The 16,337-nt window shown below is 38.2% G+C and overlaps 1 protein-coding gene across 2 annotated transcripts in view; it reads right to left on the bottom strand.

The window, feature by feature from the left end:
* Nucleotides 1–15,983, bottom strand: part of LOC138141965 (Fc receptor-like protein 4) — a 31,669-nt gene extending 15,686 nt beyond the window's left edge. Inside the window, exons 1-5 of one of the 2 annotated variants that reach the window (XM_069062853.1) lie at nucleotides 15,793–15,983; nucleotides 6,878–6,898; nucleotides 5,161–5,406; nucleotides 4,394–4,666; nucleotides 3,871–4,155 (exon numbers count right to left, since the gene is read on the bottom strand). In XM_069062853.1, coding sequence (XP_068918954.1) covers nucleotides 3,871–4,155; nucleotides 4,394–4,666; nucleotides 5,161–5,406; nucleotides 6,878–6,898; nucleotides 15,793–15,856 — 889 coding nt within the window. In that variant the 5' untranslated portion in view covers nucleotides 15,857–15,983. The remainder of the gene's footprint in view (nucleotides 1–3,870; nucleotides 4,156–4,393; nucleotides 4,667–5,160; nucleotides 5,407–6,877; nucleotides 6,899–15,792) is intronic. The other variant, XM_069062852.1, reaches the window with a different exon arrangement.
* Between the last annotated feature and the right edge of the window lie 354 nt (nucleotides 15,984–16,337).

Raw genomic sequence — 16,337 nt, 5'->3', positions numbered from 1 at the left:
CAGGAAAGTAGGGGGAGAGGCTAAGAGGGAGGATGGTAGAAGGGAGGGCAGATTGTGGGGAGAGGGTAGTCAGAAGTAAACACTTTTGAAAAGGGATGGTGTCAAAGGACAAAATAGAATAATTAGGAGGCGGGATAGGATGGAAGGAAATATAGTTAGTCTTTCACAATATAACTACTATGGAAATGTTTTGTGTAACTACACATGTACAACCTATATTGAGTTGCTTATCTTCCCAGTGGGGTGGAGTGAGGAGGGAAGAATGGAAAAAATCTGGAAATCAAAGTTTTAAAAACAAATGTTTAAAAAAATTTGTTTTTTACAGGTAACTGGGAAATAAGATATATAGGCGCTGTGGTATAGAAATGATCTTGCCCTACTAGAAAGTTAGGGGGATGATGGGGGAGGATATAAGAGAGAACAGATTGGGGGAAGAGGTATTCCATAGGCTTGCTATTTTGGGGTTGGGGTGGGGAAAGACCTGGAGAAAAATTTGTAACTCAAAATCTGGTGGAAATGAATGTTGAGAGCTAAAAATAAATAAATTGGGGGGGGGGGGAAGAAATTGAACAAGCCATAAATGATCTCCCTAAGAAAAAATCTCCAAGGTCAGATGGAATTATTAGTAATTTCTGCCAAACAGTTAAGGAACAATTAACTCCAATACTATATAAACTATTTGAAAAATTGGCAAAGAATGAACCCTACCAAATTCCTTATGTGACACAAATGTGGTCCTGACACCTAAACCAGGAAAAGCAAAATCAGAAAAAGAAAACTATAGAATAATTTCTTTAATGAATATTACTAACAAAAAAATTTAAATAAAAGAGATTATAAGGAGATTACAGCAATATATCACAAAGATTATAAAAATGAGCAGGTAGTTTTTATATGAGGAATACAGGGCTAGTTTAACATTAGGAAAACTATCAGTATAACTGACCATATTAATTACAAAAATAACAAAAATGCTATGATTATAACAATAGATATATGTAAAACTTTTGACAAAACACCACACCCATTCCTATTACAATGCTAACTAGCATAATAATAAATGAAGTTTTCTTTAAAATGTTCAATGGTATCTATCTAAAACCAACAGCATGTATTTTCTGTAATGGGGATAAACTAGAAGCCTTACCAATAAAAGCAAACACTATCACAATTATTATTGCATATTGTACTAGAAATGCTAGCTATAGCAATAAGACAAGAAAAGAAATCAAAGCACTAAGAATAGGAAAACAGGAAACAAAACTCTCACTGTTTGCAGATGGTATGATGATATACTTAAAAAGCCTTGAAGAATAAACTTCAGAAAGGAGTTGAAACAATTAACAATTTTAGCAAGGTCACAGGATAAAAAATAAGCCCACATAAATCATTAGTGTTTCTATATATTAACAATAAAATCCAGCAGGAAGAGATAGAAAGAGAAATTTCATTTAAAATAACTGCAGATAGTATAAAATAAATATATATGACATAATAATAATACAATATATAAAATATAGTATAAATTTTTTTAAAGCATAAAAAATAGTGTATCTACCTTCCAAGGCACCCAGGAACAGAATTACAAAATATTTTCACACAAATACAGTCAGATCTGAACCATTGGAGAAATAATAATGGCTCATAGATAGGCTGAGCCAATAGAATGAGAATGACAATTTTAACTAAATTAATTTACTTATTCAGTGCAATATTAGTCAAATTACAAAAGAATTTTTTTGTAGAGCCAGAAAAAATAAAAACAAAATTAATTGAGAAGAACAAAAGGTCAAGAATGTCAAGGAAATCAATGAAAAAAATGTGAAAGAAGGAGGTCTAGCAGTACCAGATTTCAAACTATGTTACCAAATGGTAATCATCAAAACAAACTGTTGCTGGATGAGAAATATAGTGGAATAGATTAGGTACACAAAACACAGAAGTAAATGACCATAGTAATCTAGTTTTTGATAAACTCAAAGATCCAAGTTTTAGGGTCCAGAACTCACTCTTTAACAAAAATTTCTGGCAAAACTAGAAAGCAGTCTGGCAGAAACTAGGCATAGAACAACATCTCATACCATATTCCAAGATAAAGCCAAAATAGGTAAATGATTTAGACATAAATGTTGATATCATAAGCAAATAGAGATGCATGGGAAAAATTGTCAGGTCTATGGATAAGGGAAGATTTTATTATCAAATAAAAGATAGAGAGGATTAAAAAAAATAAATTCTTTAAGGGGCGGCCAAGTAGCACAGTGAGTAAGAGCACCAGCCCTAGAGTTGGGATGACCTGGAATCAAATGCGGGCTCAGATACTTAGCACCACATCCAGAAATAACTGGCCATGTAACCTTGAGCAAGTTACTTAACCCCAATTTCTTAAAAAAAAAAAAAGATAGAGAAGATTATGGGAAAATAAATAGATAAATAAAATATTGCAGCCAAAATTTTAAGGAAAACAGGAAATGGAAGGAAGAGAATTTATAGCAAAATTCTCTTATAAAGGCCTCATTTTTCAAATACATATAGACTGAGTGAAATTTATTTAAAAAGAAAAGAGCAATTTCCCAATTGATAAGTTACCAAAGCATATGAATAGGCAATTTTTAGTGGAAGAAATAAAAAAACCATCAAGAGTCACATAGAAAATGCTGTAAATCACTAAGAATTAGAGAAAAGCAAATTAAAACAACTGAAAGATACTCTCACACCCGTCATGTGTAACAGAAAGGGAAAGAATAAATGCTAGAGAGGATGTGGAAAAACAGGATAATTTATATACTGTTTGTGAAGTTGTGAACTAGTCTGACCACTGTGGAGAACAATTTGGAGCTATACCCAAAGGATTGTCAAACTATGTATAGCCTTTTACCTAGCAATATCACTATTAGGTATGTATTCCAAAGATACCAAAGAAAAAGGGAAAGGAGATACTATCTATATCTATGCACACATATGTATACACACAGTGTGATATGCATGTATATATGCCCATACATACATACATACACGTGCACACATGCACATATACCTCTTTGTTTATTTTTTTTTTATTTGTAGCACTTTTTTGTGGTGGCAAAGAATTGGAAACTGAGGGGGTGTCCATCAGTTGGGGAATGGTTGGACAAGTTGTAGTGTGTGGTTGTGATGGAATACTGTTGTGATATAAGAAATAACAAGAGGGATGAGTTCAGGAAAAACCTGGGAAAACTTACATGAACTAATATAAATGGAAGGGAGTAGAACCAGGAAAATATTGTTTACACTAATAGCAATATTGTAATGATGATCACCTGTGAAAACCTTAGCTACTCTGATTAAGACAATGATCCATAGAGAACTTATAAAATGAAAATGCTATCCACCTCCAAAAAGAGAACTGATGAACTCTGAGCACATATTGAAGCATATTTTTTTTTTCACTTTCTTTTACTTTTCTTCCTTTTTTTGCAATGTGACTAATATGGAAATATACATTTCATGATTTTACATATACAATGAGTATCATGTTGCTTGCCTTCTCAATGGGTGGGGAAGGGGCTGGAGGGAGGGAGAGAATTTAAGAATCAAAATTTTGAAAAAGTGATGTTAAAGTTGATTTAAGGGTGATTGCTCAGGATGGAATTCACACTGCTTACTTAGAGCACATTTCTGTTGCTTACCCCCAGCAAGTTATTTGCTTATAACTTTATTGAGGTCTTAATGCAAGAGAAGACCCACAGGAAAGCTAGTTGGCAGTCTCCAACACCACTCCCATTCCCAGAGGAAGAGGAAAAGCACAGGAGAAAGCATCCCAAGGTCTGAAGTGATGCCAGCGCCCTTCCCTCCACCTCTCAATCCCAGCCCTGTGTCACTGACACTCACTTTTCACACTGATCTTCACGTGGTTGCTCTGTTTCTGAATATTCTGACTCATGGCTTTTGCCTCACACCAGTATGACCCTGAGTCTTCCCTCCAGATGGCTGGGATCTGGAATATCTGAGACTCCTTCCAGCCTGATGCAATGACCCTGCCATCTTTGAAGAAGGAGAAGTGCAGCTTGGTGTCTGACCTCTGTGGAGGGAGCTGGGTCTCACAGCTCAGGGTCACTGGGGTTCCCTCTGTGGGCTGGGAGGTTGTGGTCTTCAGCTCAGGTGGTGGAAACAGTTCTAGAGAGAGGAAGCAAACACAGTGCCCAGGACAGAGTGTCAGAGCTCCTGGGGTCACATATTGTGTGTTCTCAGTTGAACAGATGAAGGGACAGATGGTCCCATATCGTTTCCTTTCTGTGCTCTATCCATGAGCTCTCCCTCCTGTTATGTGCCTACCCAGCCCTCCGGGCATAGACCCTGGCCTAGAATAGTCCTTCCCTTTCCTCCTTCTTTCCCCCAGGATTGAAATTCATACCTTGGACTTGGAGCTCTACTTTTCTCGAAGAAAATTTTTCAAGAAAAATTATAGCATATATTAAAACAACTCCTGTGCAGTGATAGTTGCCACTGTAACTTAAGGTAACTCGTGGGATGGAGAAATCAGAAAGTCTAAGGAAATAAGAAGATACGCTTCCATCCTTATAGTACGTAACATTTCTGACTGTCCTAAACTCATCACGTCCTCGGCATCTCAGGACCAATGTTTCTCCTTCAAACACAGAATATGGGGTCTGCAGGATCAGTCGATCTGTAAGAGAAACCAGGAGACATTGGAGACTCACCTCCCATCCTTTTGCCCCTTCCTCCTTTCAATTGTCTCTAAAGGGACATGCACCAATCTGGAGGTTATCTGGTATATGGTGGGGGACCCAGGTTCTCCCTATGCTTCCCACTTGGCCCAGATGTCTCACTAGCTTCCTCTCCCTGGAACAAGGAGCTTTCCTAGATGATGTTCCCTCATACAAATCCCAATGTATCTGCTTTGGGAGGGGAGGCTCATCCTTTACTGCACTACTCCCAGTAGTCAGCGTTAGCCCTTAGCTGCCAGGGGATCTCAGGGTATCCAACTGCCTTCTTAATGACTGACTGGGGAGTAGTGAAGGTTGTTACCCCCAGCTCTGCTGCTGCCCAAGGGATATCATGTGGCATTCTAGGGCCCCCAGTGCCTCCCATCTTGTCCCTCCCTCTCTGTGGGAAACTGCACTTAGAAACTCTGCCCTGAGTGTGGTTCTCTGTCCTCACCAGAAGAAACTACCAGATTCACAGGGTCACTGAGGGCTGAGTCCTGAGTCTCACATCTGTACTCTCCACCCTGCTTAGTCTCAATGCTGTTTGTAGACCACATTTCTTGCAATTGTTGGTTTTTGTACCACCATGTTGTCCCTGCTTTGGAGGAGCTGGATCCGTGGCAAGTCAGGGTTACCTCCTCCCCTTTGAAGATAGTGGTCCATGGAGGGCTGAGGCGCACCACAGCTTTCTTTGCAGTAGCTGGGTGAGAGAAAAAGAGCAGCGTAAGATGAAATTGCCTATACACAATTCCTGGTATAGGGGAGAGGCAGGAGAGGAGCAGGGAAGTCCTGGCCACAAACCATCCTGGGATGGAACCCTGAAGCTTGGAGTTTCAGGTTTGCATTCCCTGTCTCTGGCTCTCAACACACACACAATCTATGTACCAAATTGAAATCTGATAAAAACCAGAGACTAACATCTTGGCCTGCTAAAATGCTGAGCTTCTGTCTGATTCCAGTACAAACTGACAGGAGAGGTCAGATATTGAATAAAGATTGCGGGGGGGGGAGGGGGGCGGGGAGGGGAGAAGAAGTCAAAAGTTCCAAAATGAACCCAGGAGATCAGGACTTGTACTGTTTTAATGACAGGCCAGGTCTCCAGGAGACTGGGTTGGTTCTGAAACCTCCTTAGAACATCCAATCAAATTAGACACTCCAATCAAATTAGACGCTCACGATGTAGTTTATTTCCCATTTGAGTGTTTCCAATGTTATCTCTACACATTATCACATTTCATCTTTCACACATGCAAAAGAGGCAGTGTGATTGTTACTATCATCTTTTTTTTTTTTAAGCAATTGGGGTTAAGTAACTTGCACGGCCAGTTATTTCTGGGTGTGGTGGTAAGTATCTGAGCCCGGATTCGATCCCAGGTCATCCCGACTCTGGGGCCGCTGCTCTTACTCACTAAGCACTTAGGCTGCCCCTAAGCAATTGGGGTTAAGTAACTTGCTCAAGGTTTCACAGCCAGGTGTTTCTGGGTGGGTGGGTACTAAGTGTCTGAGCCTGGATTCGATCCCAGGTTGGTATGACTCTGGGGCCGGTGCTCTTACTCGCTGTGCTACCTGGCTGCCTCACTATCATCTTTTTACAGATGACAAAGTTTGGCTTAGAGGTGCAGTGACTTGTCTAAGGTTACACTGGTAGGTAGTTTCAGAGGCTAAACTTGAGCCCAAGTCTCTTGATTCCAAGTCTAAGACTCTTTCCACTGAACCATTGTCAGAGGACATAAGTTTGAATTCTAGTTTGAAGCTGTGTGGTCCTGGAAACATAATTTTACCTAATTTGGCCTCAGTTTCCTTTTTTTGTTAAATAAGGAGATTAAATTAGATCATATGCAAGATCTTTTCCAGCTTTAAAATGTAAGAGTTTATCATTCAAAGGATGGTCCTGTTTTCAACAGGTTCAGCCCCCAAGTCATTAAAATAGCAAATAATTATATTAGTGTTCACATGTGGTGGGCAGAAGAATCCCGAGCCAAAACTATTGAGGAGCTTGGAGCAGCCTGAGCCTGACCCACGGGATTAGTCAGGGAAGAGAGATATGGCACACAGATCTTAGGCAAGAGGTGCACGGCCACCTCAGACAGGCCTCTGTGGGCATCCTGTGGTGCAGAAGGAGGCTACATTACCCAGAGACCCCGAAGAGCAAAAAGAAAAGTGTAACTCACAAGCTTGTCTGCTGGCCAAACCTGTGGAAGAAATAAATCCGGAGGTTAAACCGAGTGGAGATTCCCAAAACTTTTCAACTTTTCCAATTTCTCAGAAATTCTTCAGATCCCTCTGTGATATTGTGTTTTCTTCAATCCCTTTGCAACACTTGGCCTGAAATATCATGGCTCTTTTGAAGAAGCCCTTCACAACCTAGCCCTAGCCTCTCTCTCCAACTTCACCATATAGCATGCTATTTCCTGCGCTTTGTGAGCCTGCTAAACTCACCTGTATGTTCTTTCCCCACGACACTCCACCTCTGCACTCTCTCCTTTGCACTGTCTGTGCCCCCTGCTTGCAATGTATGTCCTCTTCACATCCACTCCTAAAATCCCTCTTTTCCTAAGGATTCAGCTCAAGCACTCATCTTCATCATGATCCTTTTCCTTATTGCTCAAGTACTAGTGCCCTGCCTTCTTAACTATCTCGATTCTAACAATTTGCAGTTACTCTATCTATACTTATGTCTGTGTACTTTGTCTCCACTGATACAACTGCAAGTTTCTTGAGAGTAGAAATTGTTTTATTCTTTGTGTTTGTATCCCCAGAGACTCTCTTGGTGCCTGGCACATGGTCAGCCTTGAATAGAGGTTTTGTCGATCAATCAGTTTATTCATCTTTAAACACTAAACAGTTGTTCCTATTCAATCCGATTCAATAAACATTTATCAAGTGCTTATTATGTGCCAGTCACTATGCTCAGCATTGGGGACACAGAAATAGGCAAAAAAACAGTTGCTGCCTTCAAGGAATTTACAATATAATGATCCCTTTAAAGGTTTGGACTGTCAAGTCTGATAAACTATGGAATCAAACAGCACAGAGTCATGGAAGGACATTGCATAAAGTGTTCAAATTATTTTTTCCTTATATACACAGGAGTCCTGACCTAAAGGCAATGGAGTAGAGTGAAAGGAACTTGACTCTAAGAATCAAGAGACCTAGGTTCTAGTCCTGATTCTCTGACAGTTAAGTGACTTGGACAAATTTTCCAAGGATTAATTAGGCTCTTTTGCACCAATATTTTGTCAGGTTGCATCGACAATTTGTCTTAGTATCATTTTGCATTTTTTACTTGAGTTTTCCTTGGTGTGACTAAGCCTGATTTACTGTAGGCTTGAGAGACACTTGAAATGTTTGCCTTCTCCACACCAACAGCCACTGCAATATCTTTAATGGTAAGTGGAGTGTGCTCTTCATGAGCTACAACTTCTGTATGTTTCCTTGGAGTAATATCTATTCTTTAAAATCACAAAATTAAAAACACAACAAAAGAGACATCTGGTTCTTGAAAGATAGTTGTATGATGTGAAATCCAGTACTCAACTGCCAGAGAATTGAGCCTGGGAAGCAGTTTCAGTCTGGTTTTATCTGGTCAAGGTCTGGGCTTGAGTCAGCTTAGTGTCAGTAGAAGTACATACATGACCACTGCTATCACAAAATGAAACCATATCCTCATTCTTGCTTGTCCCATATAATTGACATATTTCTGTAGTCTATCCCATACCTGAAAGGGGATTTTTCTCTATAAATACCTCTTCTTTGCCTAAAGAACTTACAATGAGGGCAAAGTCAGGTCATTCTACCCTCAGCTCAAATTATTAGAACATTTTTCCTGATACTATGGTTTAACTTCTTTACAATTTGAATCTATTGCTGTTTTGTCTGTTTTCTGAGACTAAAGAGAATGAATCTAATTCCTCTTCCAAATGATATTCATTTGAACATTTGAAGATAGCCATTATTGCCCCCTGAGTCTTCTCTGCTCCAGGTAAACCTTTAGTTCCTCTATTTGATCCTCATATGATGAAGATCCTTCTGCATTCTGGCTGATTGTCTCTGGACATTCTCCAGATTATCAATGTCTGTAGTGTACAACAAAAATAGAATTCATAATATCAATAGAGACAATGAAACTCTATTACGTTTAAAGGAACCATAGACAATTAACTACTATCAATACTAAACATATACATACAAATAGCATAGCACTTAAATACATAAATGAAAAGTTTACTGAATTGCAAAAAGATATATGCACTAAAACCATATCATAGGAGATTTTCATACTTCTTTCTCAGAGCAGAACAAATCAAAGCAAAAGATAAACAACAGAGCATATATAGAACTGAAAAAACTATTGGAGAATCTAGAACTGAAAAATTTGTGGCATCTTTTGAATAGAAACATTAAAGGGAAATATATTTTAGAGTACTATCTGCTGCCTTTGCAGAAAAAAGATCATATGCCAGAAAATAAATAGTGAATAGTTATCAAAAAGCAAAAACAAAGAACACTGCTGATATAAACTATAATGTGATAAAATAGCAGTTAGTACAAGGGGCATAAACAAAATATCAAGATCTAATGGAGACTTTAAAATAACATCCTGAATGAGTGTCAATTAAAAAATTATTGAAACAATAACTATGTTAAAGACAATGACAAGACTGAGAAAATATATAAAATATTCAGAGATATAGGTAAGGTGATTCTCAGATGAAAAATTATCACCCTAGGAATATATTTTTACAAAAAATCAAAAGAGGATTAAAAATTGAATTTAAAATTTAAAAATTAGAAATCAACAAAACTAAAATAAAAACAAAAGTTTTTATACACATACATATGTTTGTGTAGACACACACAGACACACAAAGTGAGCCCATCCCCTTTCTATCTAAAGCCAGGTATCATGTTTCATTATGAGTCCTCTGGAATTGTGATTGGTCATTGTGTTGCTCAGAGATTCTAAATCTTTCAAAGTTGTTTGCCTCTACAATATTGTTATATAAACTGTTGTCATGGCTCTACTCAATTAAGTTTGCATCAGTTCAGATAAGTCTTCCCAAACTTCTTTGAAACCATCCCCTCCATCATTTCTTACTGTGCAATAATATTCCATCACATTTACATATCATAAAATTCCCAGCCATTCCCTAATTTAAGGATACCGCTTCATATTCCAGTTCTTTGCCACCACAGAAATGGGTTGCTAAAAATTTTTTTTAATATAAGTGTCATCTTTCTTTGATCTCTTTGAGGCATAGAGCTAGTGGTGGTATTGGTGAGTCAAGCAGAGTAGGCACAATTTAGTGGCTTTTGGGGCATAGTTCAAATTGCTTTTCAAAATGGTCAGATCAGTTGACAACTCTACCTACATTAATGTACTTGTTTTCCCACAGCCTCTCTAACATTTGTCATTTCCCCTTTTCTTTCAACCTTTCCAATCTGATGGGTGTGAGGTGGTACATTTATTTTCACTTGAATTTCTCTAATTATTAGCAATTTAGAGTAGTTTTTATGTCTATTAATAGCTTCGAGTTCTTCCTCTGAAGCCTGCCTCTTTGCATTCAACTAGGAAATATCTTTTATTCTTATAAATTTGAAATAGTTTCCAATATATATTAGAAATAAAACCTTTATTAGAAAAACTTGCTGCAAAGACTTACTCCAATTTCTTTTTTCTCTTCCAATTTTAGCTGCATTGGTTTTATTTGTGCATGAATTTTAAATTTGTGTGTGTGTGTGTGTTTAAATCGATCTAGGTCTGAGAGAGGTAACTTAAGGTTGCTCACTCATTTTTTTTGTCTTATTGTCTATTTTCCCCTGTAACTCATTTAACTATCCTCTTAAGAATGTATTTACTATGCTATTTGGAACAGGTATATTTAGTAGTGATATTAACTTATTGTGTAGGATATACCTTTTAGTAAAATATAGTTTTCCTGTTCATCTCTTTTGAACTATTTCTATTTTTACTGGTGTTTCATCTAGGATCATGTTTTCAACTCTTGCCTTTTTTACTTCAGATGAAACATGATAGAATCTATTCTAACCCTTTATTTTAACTCTGTTTATCTTTATATTTCAAGTTTGTTTCTTATAAAGAACATATTGTTAGATTCTAGTTTCTAATCCATTCCACTATTCTCTTCTGTTTTATGGGTGAGTTCATCTCATTCACATTTGCAGTTATGATTGTTAGTTGTGGATTAACCTTCATCCTATTCTCTTTTCCTTCTCTTTGTTTTCTGCCCCATCTTTCATAATTTCCTTTACTTCTAATTCCTCCCTTAATTTACTCTCCCTTTTATTCTTCCCTTTCCTTTAATCCCTTTTTCTCCTTCTTCCCTTTTGGGCAAAATATATTTCTGTACCCAATTATGTGTGTATAGAGATATTCTTCCCTCCTCTGACCAGTAGAGCTTAGTGTGAGGTTCAGATGATGCCTTCCCCATCCTCCTTGTCAAATAGACTTCTACTTTCAAACCACATTTGTGTGACATAATTTCCCCATTCTTCTTTTTCCCTCTCCCACTGTATTATTCTTCCCTTTTCTTTACACTCATCTTTTAAGATCCTCAAAACATAACAGAATCACTTCTAGGCTCTCTGCCTAATTTATAACCTTCTATGATAATGAGTGAATTCTGCAGAAATACTTGTCTCACCTTTACATACCTCATGTAAACAGTTTACACATGTTTTAGTTGGTCAATAAAATTTTATGAAATGCTTGTTATGGGTCAGGTGCTGTGCTGAGTGCTGAGATTACAAGAAAAGGAAAAGAATGGCTCCAGACCACAAGGAACTCACAATTTAATGGAGAAGCAACAGGTACTGACAAGCTACAGACAAGCTCCATAGGAAACAATCAACAGAGAGGAGGCACTAGAATTAAGAAGGATTAGGATGGGATTCAAGTAGAAGAAGGCACAAGTAAGAAGGAGAGCATGTTACACATGTGGGATAGCCAGGGACAATGCCTACGGTTGGGAGATGTTGTGTCTTGTTTGAGGAACTGCGAGAAAGCCAAAGTCACTGGATCAAAGACCAAGTGGAATATGACTTGGGGTGGGAATGACACATAACGGGAAAGAAAAGTAGAAGAGTGTGTGTGTTTGTGCGTGTGTGTGTGTGTGTGTGTGAGTGTGAGGTTAGGAAGGACTTCCAACAACAACAATATGAACTAAAACAAGTGTGAAGAAAAAAACAGGGCAAAATTTTTACAAGTATAGAAACATTGTGAAGAAGTACAACTTTGAAAGATATGAGAATTCTGATCAATGCAATGACCAACTCTATCTCCAAAGGAAATGTTGAAATATGCTATCCTCCTTCTGACATAGATAACAGACAAAAGGTGTAGGGAGACAAATGCATTTTGGATATGTCCAATGTGTGGATACATTTTTCTTGACTATGCTTACTAATATGGGGTTTTTTCTTTTTTTTTCTTTCAGGTTTTAACTGGGGATGGAGTTGGGTAGATGGGATTAGAAGTAATGATGACAAAAAATAAGAGGCCCATTGAAACATTTTTTTAATGCTAAGACAAGAAAAGGAAATTCAAAAGGAAGCAGAGAAAAGCAAGATAGTTTTAAAAGTAACATGTAAGATTTATTATATACTTTCTTTTTACAAAAAAATCAAACAATATAAAAGATTTATTCATCATCTCATATAGAACAACCTTTTTGTGTTCTGCTCTGGAAATACTTTTTTTTTCATGTTTTAGTTTAGAATTTTAATTAAAACCGCTGCTTTAAATATCCAGTAGTTTATCTGCCAAGGTGCACTCAAGACTTATATTTATACAATGACAAAATATTCCTTAAGGAAATAAAGAACAATTTAAGTTATCTGGAGGCACATTTAGTGCTTCTGGATGGGCAGTGCCAATATCATAAAATTGTGATACTACCTAAATGAATGTTCAATTTACTGCTAGACCAGTTAAACTACCAAAGGAATACTCTATTCTCAAATAATAACACAATTCATTCAGATGAACAAAAGATATACTCTCTCAAGGAAAATAATGAATAGAAGTAAGCATGATGGGGAAATACTACATCCAGACCTCAGATTATGCCATAAAGAAGTAATAATCAAATCTATTTGGTAATGGTCAACTCCGTAATGTACCCACTATCCCATTCACCATGACAGTTTTTTCAAATCTTTTCATTTTTCCTCAAACCTTTCATACTTCTCCCTCCTTCTCCCTTCTCAATTGAGAACCTTGCTTCACATTTAAAAGTTCAGGCTGTTTTCTGAGAATTTTCTCTTCTCTCCTCATGTCAGATCACTCAGATGCCTTCTACTACCATCTCTTTCTTCACCCCTATCTGACATGAAGAAGTGACCACTCTCCTTGCCAAAGCAAACCCCTCTACAATCACTGGTGATTCTATTCCTTCCCATCTTCTCCAGCAGATTTTCTCCATCATCTCCACTCTCACTAATCTTTGATTTCTCCCTATCTATGGACTGCTTCCCTACTGGTTACAAACATGCCCATCTCTCCTTACTCCTGGAAAAAACCTCACTTGGTCCATCCATCCCAACTAGCTCTCATCCTATGTCTTTCTGCCTTTTCATGGCTGAACTCCATGAAGAGGTTCTCTTCAGCTGGTGCCTTCACTTCCTTTCCTCTCACTTCCTTCTTAACTCTCTTCACTTTGACTTCAGATCTCATCTTTCAATGGAACTGCTCTCTCCAAAGTTAGTAATGGTCTCTTAATTGACAAATTGAATGGCCTTTCTCAGTCCTCATCCTTCTTGAACTCTCTGTGCCATTTACAAAGTCAGTCACCCTCTTTCTCCTTTATACTCTCTTCTGTCTAGGTTTTAGTGACTCCACTCTCCTGGTTCTCCTACAATCTGACCACTCCTACCTATCTGACTACTCCTCAGTCTCCTTTGATGGATTTTCATTTAGGTTGTATCTACTAACAATTGGTGTCCCACAGGGCTCTATCCTTGGCCCTCTTGTCTTCTTCCTCTAACATTATTTTGCTTGGTGATTTCATCAATTTTCATGTATTCAATTGTCTTCTTTATGCAGATGAATTTAAAATCTCATTGTCTAGCCCTAAGATCTCTCCTGACCTCATATCTTGCATTTTCAGTTGCCTATTAGATGTCTCAAACTGATTGTCCCAGAGACATCTCAAACTTGCCATGTCCAAAACTGACTCATTATCTTTCCACCCAATCCTTTTCCTCCTCCTATCCTTTCTATTACTGTTGAGGATATCTCTGGGTTTACAATCCACGTGTCATCCTCAACTCCTCACTCTCTCCCACTGCTCATATCTAATCCGTTGCCAAGGCCAGTTGATTTTACCTTCCAAACATCTCTCATGTATATATCCCTTTATCTCTCCTGACACTGCAACCACTGTGCAACCTTATTGTCTCTTGCACCTGGACTATTGCAATAGCCTCTAGTTGGTCTCCCTGCCACAAGTTCCTCCCCACTCCAATCCATCCTCCAGTCAGCTGAAAAAATGATCTTCCTAAAAGCACAGATCTGACCATATCATACCTCCACTCAGTCAATTCCTGTGGCTCCTTATCACCTCCGGGATCAAATATAAAATCTTCAGTCATTTAAAACCCTTCATAACTTGACCCCTCAGATTTTCATTCTTACTACCTCTTACATTCCACTCCTCCCAAACACATTCTGTGAGCTTCTTTCACTGGCCTCTTTGCTGTTCCTTACACAAGAGACTCCATCTCCCAACTCTTTGGCCTTTCAGTCACTGCACCCTATACCTGGAGTTTTCTCCCTCTTTATCACCACCTCCTGGCTTCCCTGGCTTTCTTCAAGTCCCAACTAAAATCCTCTTAAAGGGAGCCTGTTCTGATCCCTTCTAATGCTGGTGCCTTGCCTATCTTGCTTGTACATAGTTATTTGCATATTGTCTCCCCCATTAGACTGTGAGTTCCTTGAGGTCTTTTGTGTTTCTTTGTATCTCCAATGCTTAGCACAGTGCCTGGCACATAATAGACAATACCTGTTTAATGACTGGCTGACTACCCTGCTTTGGACTGTAATGACCTCTTGTACAAGTCACTGCAACCATTTCCTATTTGGTTTCTCTTCTTTCAATCTTTGTCCTTTCTAATCTGTCTATCCCCTAGAACCAAGTTAATTTTTCTCAAACACAAATGAGACCACATCACTTTCTAACTCAAGAATTTTTAATCACTCTTATCTTTCTAGGATAAAAGAACAAAATATTCCCCCTGGCATTTAATTCCCTCATTAATTTGCCTCCCACTTATCATTCTGATTTTATTTCCCATTGCTTGCCTTGGTGTGTACTTTCCATTTCAATCAAACTGATAAGGTATGTTACACCCAGACAGAAATGCAAACAGAACACCATTTGTAGAGAATACACACAATTTGAATATCTTCAAGAGGCCCTCCCCATCTGTAATGGTCCGCTCCTCTTAGAATCTCTAGATTCCTTTAAGACACAGTTCAAGTTCTGTCTCCTATGTCAGGTCTTTCCTTAACCCAGACTCATCCTTTTGAAAATACTCTCCATCATTCTAAATGTATTTTGAATTTAGTTATCTGTGAAGCCTGAAGACAGGCCCCATTCCATTTTTGCTTTTGCAACCCCTGTCCCCTAATTCAGTGCCTTGCTTTGGGGAAAAAAAGTTTTTTGAATTAAATTGGTTCCTTTGCAAAGAACTCAGATCAATGAATCTTTAAAATCTATATCTAGTCAATTTTCTGGAACTTTTAAAACTAAAAAAAAAAAAAAGACATATTAGGGACCTAGAAGCTGATGTCAGCAATTTTTCTACAATATTAATGTTGTCCATTTCCCGTGTTTTTCCAGCATCCCAGATTTGCCTTGTCATTTCTCTCTACAGCTTTGCCCTTGTCCTGTAGTCCTGACCTTAAAGAAGAGTCTAAGTTTTCCATCTTCTTGAAGAGATAGCTTCTCTCTCTATCCCAGCTTCCTCAGGATAGGAACTTTTATTCCAGGGGTAAATATGCTCTCAGAAAACCAGGATCCTATCTGGGCCCACTCCAGGTCCTCCTCTGCATCATTGTACTCACCAAGAATCAACAGCAATGCCCAGAGCAGCATGGGGGGTAATAGAAGGGGAGATTCTCCAAGCATTAAAAAATGGCAAGTCAAAGATAAGAATCAGGGAGTTTCCCAGATCCTCTTTAAAACTGAGCTGGTGAAATTAGAGAAGGGGAAGTCAAAGAGACCTCCCTCAGCTGTTAACCCACACTTCCTCCCCTAGAGACACTGAGAAATCACAAGACAATCTCTGAGGTAGAACAGCTCAAGTACACATTCCATCCCCCTTGACCCCAAGCTGGTCTGTGACAATTCTTAACTTCTTTATCTACTACACCGCAACATAACAAGTTTCTTCTTCAGGTCCAGTTTCCCATGAGAAACTGCCTCAACTTAATCTCTCTGATTTCAGGGAAAATGTCAGACTGCAGTCCTTTTTGAATTCCAACCATATCTTCTTTGCATCTTTCAAGGGGCATCTTCTTCCACCACTTTGAGACACATTGTGTTTCTTTCCTCATTTCTAATCATACCTGTGAAAATTTGATCATTCACTTGAGTGATGATTAAGAAG

Source organism: Petaurus breviceps, unplaced genomic scaffold (genome assembly GCF_028583685.1).
Source record: "Petaurus breviceps papuanus isolate PSGF00001 unplaced genomic scaffold, PetGlider_PUasm1.0 90510, whole genome shotgun sequence".
NCBI classification, from domain to species: Eukaryota; Metazoa; Chordata; class Mammalia; order Diprotodontia; family Petauridae; genus Petaurus; species Petaurus breviceps.
The sequence above is the reverse complement of the archived record's forward strand: the minus strand, read 5'-3'. Positions and strand labels throughout refer to the sequence as shown.